This window comes from Oryzias melastigma, linkage group LG18, assembly GCF_002922805.2.
Source record: "Oryzias melastigma strain HK-1 linkage group LG18, ASM292280v2, whole genome shotgun sequence".
Taxonomy (NCBI): Eukaryota; Metazoa; Chordata; class Actinopteri; order Beloniformes; family Adrianichthyidae; genus Oryzias; species Oryzias melastigma.
In genome coordinates this window covers 17,649,556-17,663,208 of record NC_050529.1, presented here as the reverse complement: position 1 = coordinate 17,663,208, position 13,653 = coordinate 17,649,556, and the positions used below count along the sequence as shown (strand labels likewise).

At 39.5% G+C, this 13,653-nt stretch overlaps 1 protein-coding gene across 1 annotated transcript in view; it reads left to right on the top strand.

Moving 5' to 3' along the window:
- Nucleotides 1–2,594: 2,594 nt before the first annotated feature.
- Nucleotides 2,595–13,653, top strand: part of LOC112156301 (protein mono-ADP-ribosyltransferase PARP14) — a 12,346-nt gene continuing 1,287 nt past the window's right edge. Inside the window, exons 1-13 of the mRNA XM_024288535.2 lie at nucleotides 2,595–3,012; nucleotides 3,096–3,211; nucleotides 5,263–6,771; nucleotides 6,857–7,093; nucleotides 9,004–9,228; nucleotides 9,322–9,376; nucleotides 9,516–9,662; nucleotides 10,394–10,456; nucleotides 10,537–10,713; nucleotides 10,800–10,979; nucleotides 11,073–11,675; nucleotides 11,806–11,942; nucleotides 13,454–13,634. Of these exons, the coding sequence (XP_024144303.2) occupies nucleotides 2,841–3,012; nucleotides 3,096–3,211; nucleotides 5,263–6,771; nucleotides 6,857–7,093; nucleotides 9,004–9,228; nucleotides 9,322–9,376; nucleotides 9,516–9,662; nucleotides 10,394–10,456; nucleotides 10,537–10,713; nucleotides 10,800–10,979; nucleotides 11,073–11,675; nucleotides 11,806–11,942; nucleotides 13,454–13,634 (3,802 nt within the window). The 5' untranslated portion in view covers nucleotides 2,595–2,840. The remainder of the gene's footprint in view (nucleotides 3,013–3,095; nucleotides 3,212–5,262; nucleotides 6,772–6,856; nucleotides 7,094–9,003; nucleotides 9,229–9,321; nucleotides 9,377–9,515; nucleotides 9,663–10,393; nucleotides 10,457–10,536; nucleotides 10,714–10,799; nucleotides 10,980–11,072; nucleotides 11,676–11,805; nucleotides 11,943–13,453; nucleotides 13,635–13,653) is intronic.

Genomic DNA, 13,653 nt, shown 5'->3' with positions numbered 1-13,653 from the left:
AAAAAAAAACAAACAAAAAAACGATTTCTCTTTTCAAGCTCTTATAAAATTTTAATTAAAAAATGTCACAACAGCACAAAATGTTTGAGTACAAAAGTTAGTTGCACATTTGAGACCCACAGATTCACACTGCATGTAAAGAGAAAAACTGAATCGATTTTACTTTCATAAAGCAATTATTTAACAGAATTTCTAGCAATATTCTGAAATGATGTAGATTTTCTTAAATATATATATAAAAAAAATCTATATACATCTCATCTACAGGACTTGCTTTAAATGTGTTTTCTTGCATATTTAGCAGTTACATTGAGTCAAATCTCTTCAAAGGCTATTCCAGTGGTTGAGAAATAGTAAAAAAAAAAATAACATGATTTGGTTTTAATCAGGGGTCTGCATACTTTAACGCTAAAAGAGACCTTTTGGACCAGTTTCTACCAGAGAAAAACCAGAGTCACTTCACTATTTAGAACAGGGGCCATTTGCGGCCCGCGTCTTCATATGTGAGATTACTGTTCGTGCGGCCAGCAAGGCTGATATGAATGACAGTTGTTGTGTGCGGAGCTGAATGAACCAATCACAGTGAGGTATATGACTCTGGAGACGGGACATCGGCGGTCTGTCCAGTACCTCTGTCTATCATTCATTCATTCCTCCAATCAGCTGGGCGGAGGAGGAGCCATGACAAATTCTCGTGCCCCACGCGGGGAATTTGCTGCACGCGGCTCGTCAAAAAATGTGTTTCTGTCGCCGCGCCGCGTGTCGAAGGGGCTACCAGCTCCGTCTGTGGATGTCTCTCTCAGAATGAATGAGAGACAGATATGATGTCGAGGAATACGTTTTTTTGACGTGCTGACTGTTCCTAACCAGAACTCCCCAAGCTCCGAGCCGCAGACCTGTAGCCCGCCCCGCGCGGGGATCCGCAGCACCCGCCTGTCAGACATGTGATCCTGAGCTTGGCTCGCGCCTGCGTGCGCGTGTCTGTGACTTTTAAGGTTCACACACCGGCTGTGTCGGCGCGCATTCCAGTCCATGTAAACGCGATAGAAGTCCGATATTCTGCTACGCGCGTCTGAATAGAACCCCCATTGAAAGCAGAAGCAGGCGGCGCGCCCACGAGCACCCCACACCTCCAATGAATGGAAGACACATACAGACGTGGACAAAATTGTTCATACCCCTCAGTTAAAGAAGGACAAACCCACAATTCTCACTGAAATCACTCAAAACGTACAAAAGTAACAATAAATAAAACACCTGTGATGTCAATTAAAGGACACACCTGAGTTAATCATGTCACTCTGGTCAAATAGTTTTCAATCTTTTATTGAGGTACCATCATTTTTGTCCAGGCCTGTTTCATTAGTTTGTTTTTTAAAATATTTATGTTAATCAACAATTCAAAAGTGATGGCTGATTTTGATTGTTTAATTTTCATTTTTTTTATTTATTTATTGTTACTTTTGTAAGTTTCAAGTGATTTCAGTGAGAATTGTTTTGTCCTTCTTTAACTGAGGGGTACCAACACTTTTGTCCACCACTGAAAGTCAGTGTTACTGTCTCATTGTCATTATCATTTATTGTGAGGAGAGTTCTACAAAAATCTACAAAAAATGAAATCCTTCAAAGATTTTCTTGTTACTGGGGCTTCTCTAACTCTGAAGGAGGATCTGTTAATACAGATATTTGAAACTGAACAAAAATAATTAGTTTTCTCTAGTCAGTCAACATGTGGTTTCTTCAGTTATCTGTATCTGTTGTTTGGTCATTATTATTTATTTATTTATTTATTACAAATTTATTTGTTTTTTTATTCATCTTTAAATGTACATGGTCAAAAACAAAAAAACAACAACAGAAAATTCTATATAAATTATATATAAAAACATTACACCTCTATTATGTAGTTCGAAATGGAGTAGGAAAAAGTTTAAAAAACTTTTTTTAATCCTACCCCCTAGCAATATATCTTAAATTTAATCTTCAATATAAACTATTTCAGAAACAGACACTAACTACCCTTATTTTTTCATATATATGTAAATCAACACACACAAAGATCTATACATGTCATTCATTATTTATTCATTATTTTTTGTTAAAAATAAAGATATTTGAGAACACTAGAATGTTTTCTCAGCGATTTTCTTGTAAAAATCCTGATGCAGCCCAGCCTCACCTAGATTTTGCCTCCAGTGGCCCCCGGCTGAATTGATTTTGAGACCCCTAATTTAGAATAAAACTTTGTTTTTGTAGCAATTATTTGTAACATGTAGCTTTTAAATTATATGACTTAGGAATTATATGAATTATAGCTAAAACATATTTCTGTTAAATCACTTTTGACAGCATCACATACATTTGTCTTTCAAAATAAAACACATCAAATAAGTATTTCCTGCTTCAGTAGATTTACTTGAAATTATAGTTAAGAAAGTTTGCTTCTAAACAGAAATTAGACACAAGATTAAAAATATATAAGTTTAAACCTATATCAGTCATAAAATAATTCACAAATGACAAACTACAGACAAGCATTTATTTTTAATATCTGAAATAATATGTTTTATGGTAATTGGTAATTCAAAAATGGGAACGGTTTAAGTATTTAATTGTTTAATTGTGTATCTGAACATAATTTTAATGAGTTAAAGTTCTTTTTTGTTGAGAAGAAAGTGATCTTTAAAATACGTAACACTTATTTTGGTTTACCAGCATAACAAGTAAGGAGTGGCACAGAAGCAAAAGTGAAACAAAAAAACTTAGTGTTGTTGAACTCAGGGACAGTCAGGAGGCAGAAAAGCTCGTCCTTTTAGTTTTTTTTTTTTTTTTTAAATAAAATGGATGAATTCCCACATCCTTTATTTTTTGAAGCCAGAGATCTGAGCAAAAGAGAGAAAGGAAAGATTCATCTTTATTTTCAAAAAAAGAGGGATTCAGGAGGAGGAGACTGTGACGAGATTGAGAAGGTTGGAGAAAACACCTATAGAATCTGCTTCAAGGTGAAAGAAGGTAAACAAAACTCAATGGTATAAAGAGGAAAAAAGTTACTTTTTGTGAGATTGTAGACTTTACTGTGACCTCTCTGTCTGAAGATCAGGAAAGGGTTTTGCAAAAGAAGTCTCACACCATCTGTCTTCCTAATGGAGAACTGCATCTGACTGTGAGCAGCAGCAGCTCCTTAGATCAGCCGTCGACCAGCCACGGGCAGGTAAACACATGCCTGTGTGTGTTTTTTTTTTTTTTTTTTTTTTTAAGAAAGTTGTGCTCTGCTTGACCTCCTGTGTTTTGTGAAGAGCCACTGAACTGGACGGACTGGTTTCAGGATGTTCCAGGATAAATGTTGATGTTGACTTTTGGGTAAATCCCTTCATGTGTCGCCACAGCCAATTAGCTCTCACTGATGTGTATGATATCTAGGCTGGGGACCGGCACAGGGAGACCCAGACTTAGGGCTACCTTGTTCCAGGCAGGAGTGTGAATGATCACAAATATTTACATGGGTCTCAAACTCGCGGCCCGGGAAGATAATTTGCGGCCCATTCTTCTACTATTGTATTTTTACTATTCCTCCGCCACCTGCAATGGGGAGAACCTCAGAGCAAAAAGTAAAAGTGGTTGAAAATCCCCTAAATCTTTCTCAAGACTTGTTTTCACAACTATGTTCTTTTAATGTCCATCTTGTGTCATATTAACCCAAACGGACACAAACCGCATGATTCATTTCTCTTTAATCATGTTTGGCACTTCAGTGCTTTGAAGGAAACGCCTCCCAGAAGCAGCTCCTAAATCTGGGTTCTTGATTGGTCACAGTGCTGCGCTGCTGCGATTGTACGTGGAAATGTTGAACCGGGTTGAAGATTAAGCGCGTGCTCAGTGCCCTGACTGATAAACTTTCGTAGCAACACGCTGTCTATACATATGGGCCAGGAATTCTGGTGTGCACGCATTTGCATTGACTTTTCATTGAAAGTGTGTGCTTGATTGCGCGCCGATGCAGCCGGTGTGGAAGCACCTTCAAAAGTCCATGCAAACACGAGTAGAAATCCGAAATTCTGTTATGCGCTTTTGCATAGATCCCCGAGGAAACCGCCCCCCCCCCCAAATGCAAAACGATGCAGCTGGGGAGCGAGCATCCCCACACCTCTAAAGAATAGAAGACACAGATCAGATGTATTTATTTTGAGTAGATCTAAAAAAAAAAAAAAAAAAAAAAAGAAAACCTTCAAAGATTTTATTGACACCAGGGCTTTTATCTCTTTCTGGATTTGTGTCTGGATCACAGCCGCTTCCGCCGTGTCTGAATCGCGTTTGGTGAGAAAGCACTTTGACTCCCACAGTCCTCCACTGCTCTCAGCTCAGAAATGAAGGAGGTGGTGTTAATACAGACATATGAAACTGAATAAAAACAGTTTTCTCTATCAGTCAATATGTTGATTCTTCAGTTATCTGTATCTGCTGTATTGACATCATAATAATTTTATTAATTTATTAGCCTACTGATTTATTTATGTTTTGTTTTCATTTTTAAATCTATTTAATTAATTATTTTGTGTTAAAAATAAAGATATTTCAGAACATTGGAATGTTTTATCAGCGCATTTCTTGTGGAAATCCTGACGTGTCCTAGCCTCACCCAGACTCTGCTTCCAGTAGCCCCCAAGTAAACTGAGTTTGAGACCCCTGGTCGAAAGCAACAAACACCTGTTTGAGCTGGAATCTATTGATGACAGGACACAATTGGAAGATATACGGTATTCTACATCTAAAATGAATTGCTTTTTGCTGATCACCACTAGCTCTGTGGAGAACTTGAGTGTTGTGTTAGTCCTAGGGCGGAGTTGTCAGCACAGAGTCTTCCTGGAGGGAGCTGTTGGCATTGATCTTACATCAGCGCGTGTCCAACTGTTCGTTTTCGTGGGTATGGGAGGGGTTGCTGCAGACAGCACAGGTTTTTACTCTTAAATGCATGAATGGATCAAAATACCACTTTGGGGTTCTTTATAGTGAGGAATGAACAGTAAAATGCATTTAAAAAGTAGAATTTTCACAGTAGGGCCCCTTTAATAACTGGAATCTAAAAGGTCATTTTGAACTCATCAGTTCAATGTTCAAATGAAGTCCAAAGTCACTAAAACTATGATTTAAGTTAAGTTTCAAGTTTTTATGACAGCTTGGCATCAAATACACAACTCTGCAATGCAGACAAACATTTAAATATGTTACAAATATTTGAATTAACACAATCTTTTTCCTTTTCAGACATTCACCAAAGCAAACACAAAAGAACTTGAGAAGATTTTCCAAATTGAGACCTTCCTCTTGTTTTACCTGAGAGACTGCCCCCAAGCTTTGAAGTTCTTACAAAAGCAGCTCGATGCAATCCACTGTAGTCTGACGTTAGATTTTGATTTAGAAGAGGCAGTGGTGAAAGGGCATGTTGAGAAGGAATCAGGAGGAGCTTTCGGGGCTATAGCTGAGAAATGGGAGCACCAGGTTGACAAGATCTTCATCGATCTCATTGAGAGATATACTTGCCATCATGTGCTTGAGCCTAAACTGCTCAAGAAGGTGCAGCAGGATCTCAGCAATGTGGATGATAACATAAAAGTGTACCCTCAGACAGGTTATGTTGTGGTGGTTGGAGAAACTGCTGTGGTGAAGGAGAAGGTTTTGGTTTTAGAGAAGTGTCTTACATCCACCATGGAGCTGCCAATCACGGAGAAACACCTCAAGCTGATAGAAGAAGAGTTCAGAAGAGAAATGCAAGCTGATTCTCCAGAAGTTAATATCACCACACGTACCAACATGGTAATCTTGGAAGGCACTGATGAGAAAGTAAAGTCAGGAGCTGCAAAGCTAGACGAGCTGGTCAAAAAGATAAAAGTGAAGAGAGTTCAGCTCTCTCCGTGTTTGTCCGCCTTCATGAAAACCAGCAACGCCCTCTCCAAGTATGAAGCTCGATTTCAGCAGATTTTTAGAAGTCCTCTGTCCCTGGAAGTGGATTCAGACCTGCATCTGTCCAGTTTGTCCTCTGTTTCCCTGGAGGAGGCGCAGGCAGCACTGCTAAGAGACATTGTTGTGATCAGTGTTCAGCTGCAAGGGGCAGCCACGGTCCCTCCAGAGCTGAGAGCAATCCTCAACAAGGCCAAGGTCCAGGCCAACTCTCTGAGTCTCCAAGTGGAGGTCAGCTTCATCCCAGGTGTCAATGAAACCACCGTGCAGCTAGTTGGCTACTCACCAGAGGTCACCAAACTTAAAGAGTTACTTCATGATTATCAATTGAATCAAGCTCCAACTGAAGAGATGATCAAACTGCCAGATCCAGAACTTGTGGAATGCTTTAAAGAAAAGTTGAACAGGCTTGGAGTGAATATAACCAGTGTCACACTACAGACATCACATGTCCCATATCCATGTGTGATTCTGTCTGGTCCCAGGGGTCAAGTTAAGGACATACATAAGACTCTCCAGCCTGTTTTAGCCAACCTAACAGTAGACTCTTTGGTCTTGAATGGGCCAGGGGCTCTGCGATACTTCCAGGGAGTTGGAAAAGTTAGCAAAGATTTGGTTGAGACTTCCCATAAGGTCATTATCAGGGAGCAGCAAGGAGTCCCAAATGTAAACGCCCAACAGCAAGGCAGCAGCAGCATCACATACGTGACATCACTCAGACCATCCCTGAACAGACAAAGCAGGAGATCTGTTGGAAGTCCAGCAGTCAGTCAAATAAATCTAAGGATCAGGCTTTGCCGTCTAGAGGATGAACAGGTTTGGGATTTATTCTTTTAGTTTTCTGTACATTGTTTCCAAAATGCAACACTTTTGTTCATACATTTTCTTGTTTTTGTCACAGGTCAATATTCTTGTGGCTCCTGTTCTTAAGAATCAGCTTAACTCCAACAATATTAGTAAATCCTTGCTAAGAAAAGGGGGCAGCATTCTCCAGTCTCAGTTTGACGCAACAGCAGCAAACCGTGTCCTCCACCCTGGAGAAGTTCTTCAGGTCCCTGGACCTCCATCTCTGGGATGCTCCAAGATCTTCTTCATAGAATGCTCGCCTTGGGATGGTGTTGGAGGACAGAGTGCTCAGGTGATTTTAAATCATAAAGAGAAAAAAACTCTAAAAATAATGTAAGACAATGATAATGTTGAATTCTGTTTACACGGTTAGTAGAAACATGTATCGAACACAAGAAATTAGAACTGAAAACCATTCAGAAGTACAGAGGCCCACAAAGGTATTCTTCCCCACTGACCACAAACACGAATATATTTTATTGGAAATGTATGTGAAAGACCAACACAAAGGGGCTTACAATTATGAATGTCAGGGTTTGGGGTAATGGATGACCCAAAAATTACAAATCCAGCAGTGTACACAGTTTTATTGAGCTAAAGGAACTAAATAAAGAAAAACGGGTCAAAAGAACAATAAGGCACACATAGTCTCTGGGATAAAGGCTCAGGAACGTTGATTCAGGAATTTAGATGCAGAGAAGTTTGTCTACATTCAGGATAGAGCGACACGGGTAAGTCAATGAAAACACTTGACACAGGAGAGCAGCTCAGGTATGTCGATGCAAATGCTTGACCCAGGAGAGAGCGACCTGGGTAAATTGATGCAAACAGTTGACTCAGGACAGAACAACTCTGATAAGTTGATGGAAACGTTTGACCCAGGATAGAGCCTCAGGTAAGTGGATGCAAACACTTGACTCAGGACAGTGCGACTCTGGTAAGTTGATGGACAAGTTTGATCCAGGATAGAGCCTCAGGTAAGTTGATGCAAACACTTTACTCAGGAGAGAGCGGCTCGAATAAGTTCATGCCAACACTTGACTCAGGAGAGGGTGACTTAGGTAAGTCGATGGAAACGATTGACCTAGGATAGCGCCTCATATAAGTTGATACAACTACTTGACTCAGGAGACAGGGGGTCGGATACATAGATGCAAACACTTTACTCAGGAGAGAGGGACTTTGATAAGTTGATGCAAATGCTTGACTCAGGAGAGAGAGACTCAGGTAAGTCAATGGAAACGATTGATCCAGGATAGTGCCTCATGTAAGTTGATGCAAACACTTGACTCAGAAGAGAGCGACTTGGATAAGTTCATGCCAACACTTGACTCAGGAGAGAGCAACTCAGGTAAGTTGATGCAAACGCTTGACTCTGGAGAGAGTGAATTGGATAAGTCGATAGAAATGCTTGACCCAGGATTGCGGCTCAGATAAGTTGATGCAAACGTTTGACTCCGACGAGAGCGGCTCAGATAGGTTGATACAAACCCTTGACTCAGGCAGGACAACTTATATTGGATGCTTCACAGAGTTTAACTGAGGGGTATTGAATGATGAATCTGCAAGTAGGGCTGACGCCATTCCAACAAAGACTGAATACACAAAGTCAGATTTTATAGGAGGGGACCAGGTAGCAGGAATTAGGACTAATCAGTAGCACCGCCAGCTTCATCTCAGACACAGGTACCAGCCAAAGCAGCAGCCATGACAGTACCCCTTCTCGATGTTTGGCTCCTGACAATCAAAAAGACAGAGCAACAGCAAAACAAGTGTGCTAAAGTATTTGGCCCACATGAGTCAATACTTTGTGAACCACCCTTTTGCTGCAATTACAGATGCAAGACTTTTGGGATTTGCCTCTACCGCCTTTGCACATTTTCCTTGCAAAACAATTCATCTACTGACTGTTGTCCAATGGAGAGTTCCCCCACGTTGTGTTGGTCTTTCCAATAAAATACATGTATGTTGCTGGTCATAATGGGAGAAAATGTACAAAAGTTCAAGGGGTATGAATACTTTTGCAAGCCACTGTATAAAGGTGCATTCTCACCAAACGCAATTTGCGCAGCAGAAGCGGCCAGCTCCAATAATAATCAATGGTACATTTTGTACATTTTGCACTTCATATCAACATTTTTACCCTATTATGAAAATAGTAATCATCTAATTTTAAAATGTGAAAATGTCTTTGTCTTGTAGGCTCTAAAAAAAGGCCTGCAGACATGTTTGGACCTTTGTGAACAGCAGGGCTTTAGCTCAGTGGCCATACCAATCATTGGACATGGAGTTGTTCTGAAGTACTCTCTAATAGACGCTATTAAAGTGCTGACAGAGAAGATTACTGAGTTTGGATCATCTGCAACTTCCGGGTCTCTCTCCACCATCAATATTGTGATCCATCCCGATTATTCAGACTCTGAGAAGGTTTGCATTTAGTTCCACTTTTCACTGCTTTTCAGAATTTAATCAGACTATTTTTAAGCGCATAATGCTTACTTTTGCTGCTTTCTTTGACAGACTTACCATGAAGTCAACAAAAACCTTTGCTCAAGTATGAACCACACAGGCCAAGGTAAGTCAGAGTGGCTCTATAGCCGTATTTATTAACCTTTTATAAAATACATCAAGGTAAAACTGTAATGATATAAACAAGTAATGTAAAGGTAAACATACTTGTTTAAAATGTGACAAACTGGTCCTCTCCTTTGCAGCAATATTCAGGTCTCTCACCAGTGACCTTGATGAAGTCATTATGGCGTTGGGAGGCAACGTTCAACTACACCTCGTGTTTGGGGACATCACCAACGAAACTACGGACGTTGTAGTGAACACAACAGACTTCACCAATTTCCACAATGGTATTAAAGGATGTATAGAGCAGGTTTATGTTTCTCCTATTGGTTGTATATTCGATTTAGGCAGTGAGTGTGATGTTACCCATAGAAAATGACTTGCTACTGCCTCCAACAAGGGGATGTCAAGTGAGTTGCAATTGTTTTGGAATATGATCATCATGTTGCAACCAGAAATCATCATTAAGCATTGACTGATCAATATCAATGTTTTTATGGCAGTCACTCACCAATCAGACCAATACATTGATGGGGGTTATGGTACAGAGGTAGGACGGTTGACTTCTGGTTGGAAGATTGCAGGTTCGGTTCCTGCCTTGTCTGCCCATGTGTCGTAATGCAAGACACTAAAGGACAATAGAAACAAAATAATCAAGTATATACCATTTACCATTTATAATGATTAAGTAATAGCCGTTTATTTCTCAATAGAAGTCTATAGGATTTTGCCTTCTTGGAGCCAGTAGGCACTTCCTGTTTGGAGGGGGAAAGAGTGACTCATTCCAGATATTGTATACAGTCAATCGTTTCAAGAATCAGAATCAGTATTCAGAATCTTTTGTTTGTTCTGTTGTTGTTTTACTTTAAAAATGCAATTCAAATTTTTTTTAATTTAACCGCTAAAAAATGTTCCCTCCGAAACATGGAAGTCATTGGTTCTTGACCACAGTTTTACTTTGAAAATGTTTAAGTCATTGGTGTCTACTTTCAAATGATTACTTCTTTTCATCACTTAGAGGGGGTGTGCAAAGACATCCTAACAGTGGCTGGACCGCAGGTGGAAGCAGAACTAAAAGCAGGTAAGAAGCGAGAACTACTACACAGTAAACAAGAAATTGCATATCAACAATTAAGTTCTATTTTTTGTGTTTTTATGCAGCCAAAGTGAACCGTGGAGACATTTTTGTGTCCCAGTCTGGGCGATTCCCTTGTAAAACGTTTTTCCATGTTTGTGGAGAAAGAGATGAAAGTCTCGTTGAGAAACTTGTGTGCAACATCATATATCAATGTGAGAAGTCTGGGTTTGAATCTGTGGCCATTCCTGCCATCTGTGCTGGTATGTAGACTGACGTCTGCGATATTTATTATAATTTAAAATTCAAAACTATTTACAAATTCATGGAGAATTAACTCTGTGTCCAGGGGCTGGTGGGTTGGACCCTGGGGTTGTAGCAGGTGCAATCCTTCGTGGAATCAAAACTGCAACTTCGTCCAGGAATCTTTGCAAACTCACCCGCGTCCACATTGTCCTGATTAGGATTAAAGTTTTCCTTGTGTTCAAAGAGGAAGCAACGCAGATGTTTTCCTCAGTTAATAGGAAAGGTAAAATCCATAACTTCTTGTTTCTCTTTTTTTCAATTTTTTCCTTTACTTGAAGATTTTCCCTGACGTGGTATATTTCTCTTGTTGTATCAGTACGTGCGATGCCTCAGGTACAACAACAGTCACCTCCTCTAATCACAGACCTGAAACTTACCAATATAAGTTCAGGAAGTCAGCAGTCCACCTTCAAGTTCATTGGTCTTGGTAAAAACACAGTTGATGATGCCATGAAAAATCTGAAGAGCCTGTACGAGACAGTGTGTTCCACTCAAACCATCAGCAAAGAAGACATGGAAGTCTTTACCCAGAAAGACGTTAAGGCCTTCAAGCAGCTGGTTGAGTCTGAGGGTCTGTTCATAGAGGAGGACCCATCAGGTGGCCTAACAGTGACTGGACTAAAAGATGGAGTTACCCAGTTGATGATGATGATTCAATCCTGTCTTCAAGGCAGTTTGAGAATTGAGATGAGAGTTAGAGAGGAGGAAGATTTGTATAATCGTGTAATGTGGTGCATCTTGGACCAAAGAGGCAACTGGCAAAGATTACCAAAAATATCAAACTACAATCTGGAAAAGAGAGATATCGCAGCAGGAATAGAGGATGCCCAGGGTGTCACATGGCAAGTAAATCTGGAAGAGATGGAGGCAACTGCAACTGGACAGAAGACAAAACTGAAGCGTCTCGAAAATCTGGCAGGTGAGAGAAGCAAAAAACAAAATGAAAACTACACCATGCACATGATATACCTTGCTGTTGTAATTGGACATGTAATCCAGTTTATGTTTGTTTGTGACCCCCTGTTTCTGTTTCCTTCCATGAATTTCAGACTTTAGCTTTCCTCTATACTGGGATAGCATGACTGCAAATGAGTCCATGAAAGTGGTTCCACTAAGACAATCTTCTACAGAGTACAAACTTGTAAAGGAGTCTTTTAAAAGGACTGCAAGACAAACTGTAATAAAGGTCAGTGACCATCCAAGCCTACACATTTGTATCTATCTCTGACCATTAATACACAAAACTAAACTCATTGTGTTAACACTTTTTAGATCATAATAGCAATAGAAACTTCCCAATTCACCATGTTCAAAAGCTGACAAAACGTAGTTCTTATTGTCTCCTTTTGCATTAATAACAGCTTGAAGTCTCTTTGGGATGAGGTTCTTTATTCTCCCTAATGGTAAAGCAGCCCATTCTTCTTGGCAGAAAACCTCAAGTTTCTTTATATTCTTGGGCTGTCTTACTTGAACTGTCTGTCTGAGATCTCCCCAGAGAGGCGCCATAATATTGAAGTCAGGAGATTGATCCGGCCACTCCAGAACCTTCACCTTTTTCTGTTGTAATCAATCTTCAGGTGCCTCCTTATTTTACACCTTAAACAAAAACATTAATTCCACAGTTTCTTAGAGAGTCCTGGATCACTATTGAAGTTATTTTTGAATTTTTCTTTGGCAGTTGTGGCAGATATGTTTGTGACCGTGGTTTGGTTTCAACTGAACCCTTTACTTTCCACTTCTTGTCCAAAGTTTGAACATGGCTAACTGGCATTTTCAGTTCCTTATATCCCTTTCCTATTTTGTACTGTTCAGTTACCTTTTCCCGTAGACCTTATGGTAGCTGTTCAGCTTTCTCCATGACTCAGAAGTGCAGAACTGGATGAAAGCTTCAAGAGTTTGTTGGGAGCCCAGAAACTCCAAATTTTTTAGTGCACACTCATTGACTACAGGCAAACCAGTCACAGGTGAAGATGATTACTTTTAGATGTCATTTAAACCCTCTTAGTGAGTGTGCATGTCAAATTGGTATAAAAACTTTTGAACTCGGTCATTTGGGAAGTTTCTGTTTTTAATGTGATAAAGTACTTCACCCGATCACTAACTATAGGTGAAAAAAACATAATGCATTATCATTCATATTTTATTAAAAATGACCAAGAAATCATAATTTTTTATACAGTATGTAAACATTTGAGCACAGCCATAACTAGTTACACAAAACATTATATCCCTAATTAGTTTGCACTAGATATGCCATAATGTTTAATTTACTTTCAGGTTGAAATGAACTTTCAAATCAAGCAAAAACGTGTAATGATTAGTTTGAAAGACAATTCAATTCATATCATAATTGAGGTTGATGACACAATTCATTGTCAATATTGGTTCATTTTGAACGATTCAATTCACTGACCTAAAATTGATCCAGTACATCTTTAATCAAAACCTCAACCATTGTGACGAACAGATACACACCAGGTACTGAAGAGCGCAGGTGGAGTTTTCCAAATTCCTTGCATTTCTTGCAAGAGTATCAAGTGTAAATTAAATATGTGTACAAAAAAGAATCAATGACAAATCAAAAAGGAAAATATTAACTAATTTTTCATGCATCTGAATAATTTTAAAATCAGCATTGTGTTTCTTGGCATAGTTTTAATTTGACAGCTGTTTGTTGTCCCAATATTTTCCTGTTAGATTGAGCGCTTACAGAACATTCATCTACGACGGGCCTACGAAGCACAAAAGAAGCACATAGCCTTTAAGAACACAACACTTGGAGGAGAAAGGGAAAAGACTCTTTACCATGGGACAACCCACGAAAACTGTAATTCCATCATGAAAACTGGGTTCAACAGGCGTTTCGCAGGACAAAATGGTAATTCTCCTAACAAAAG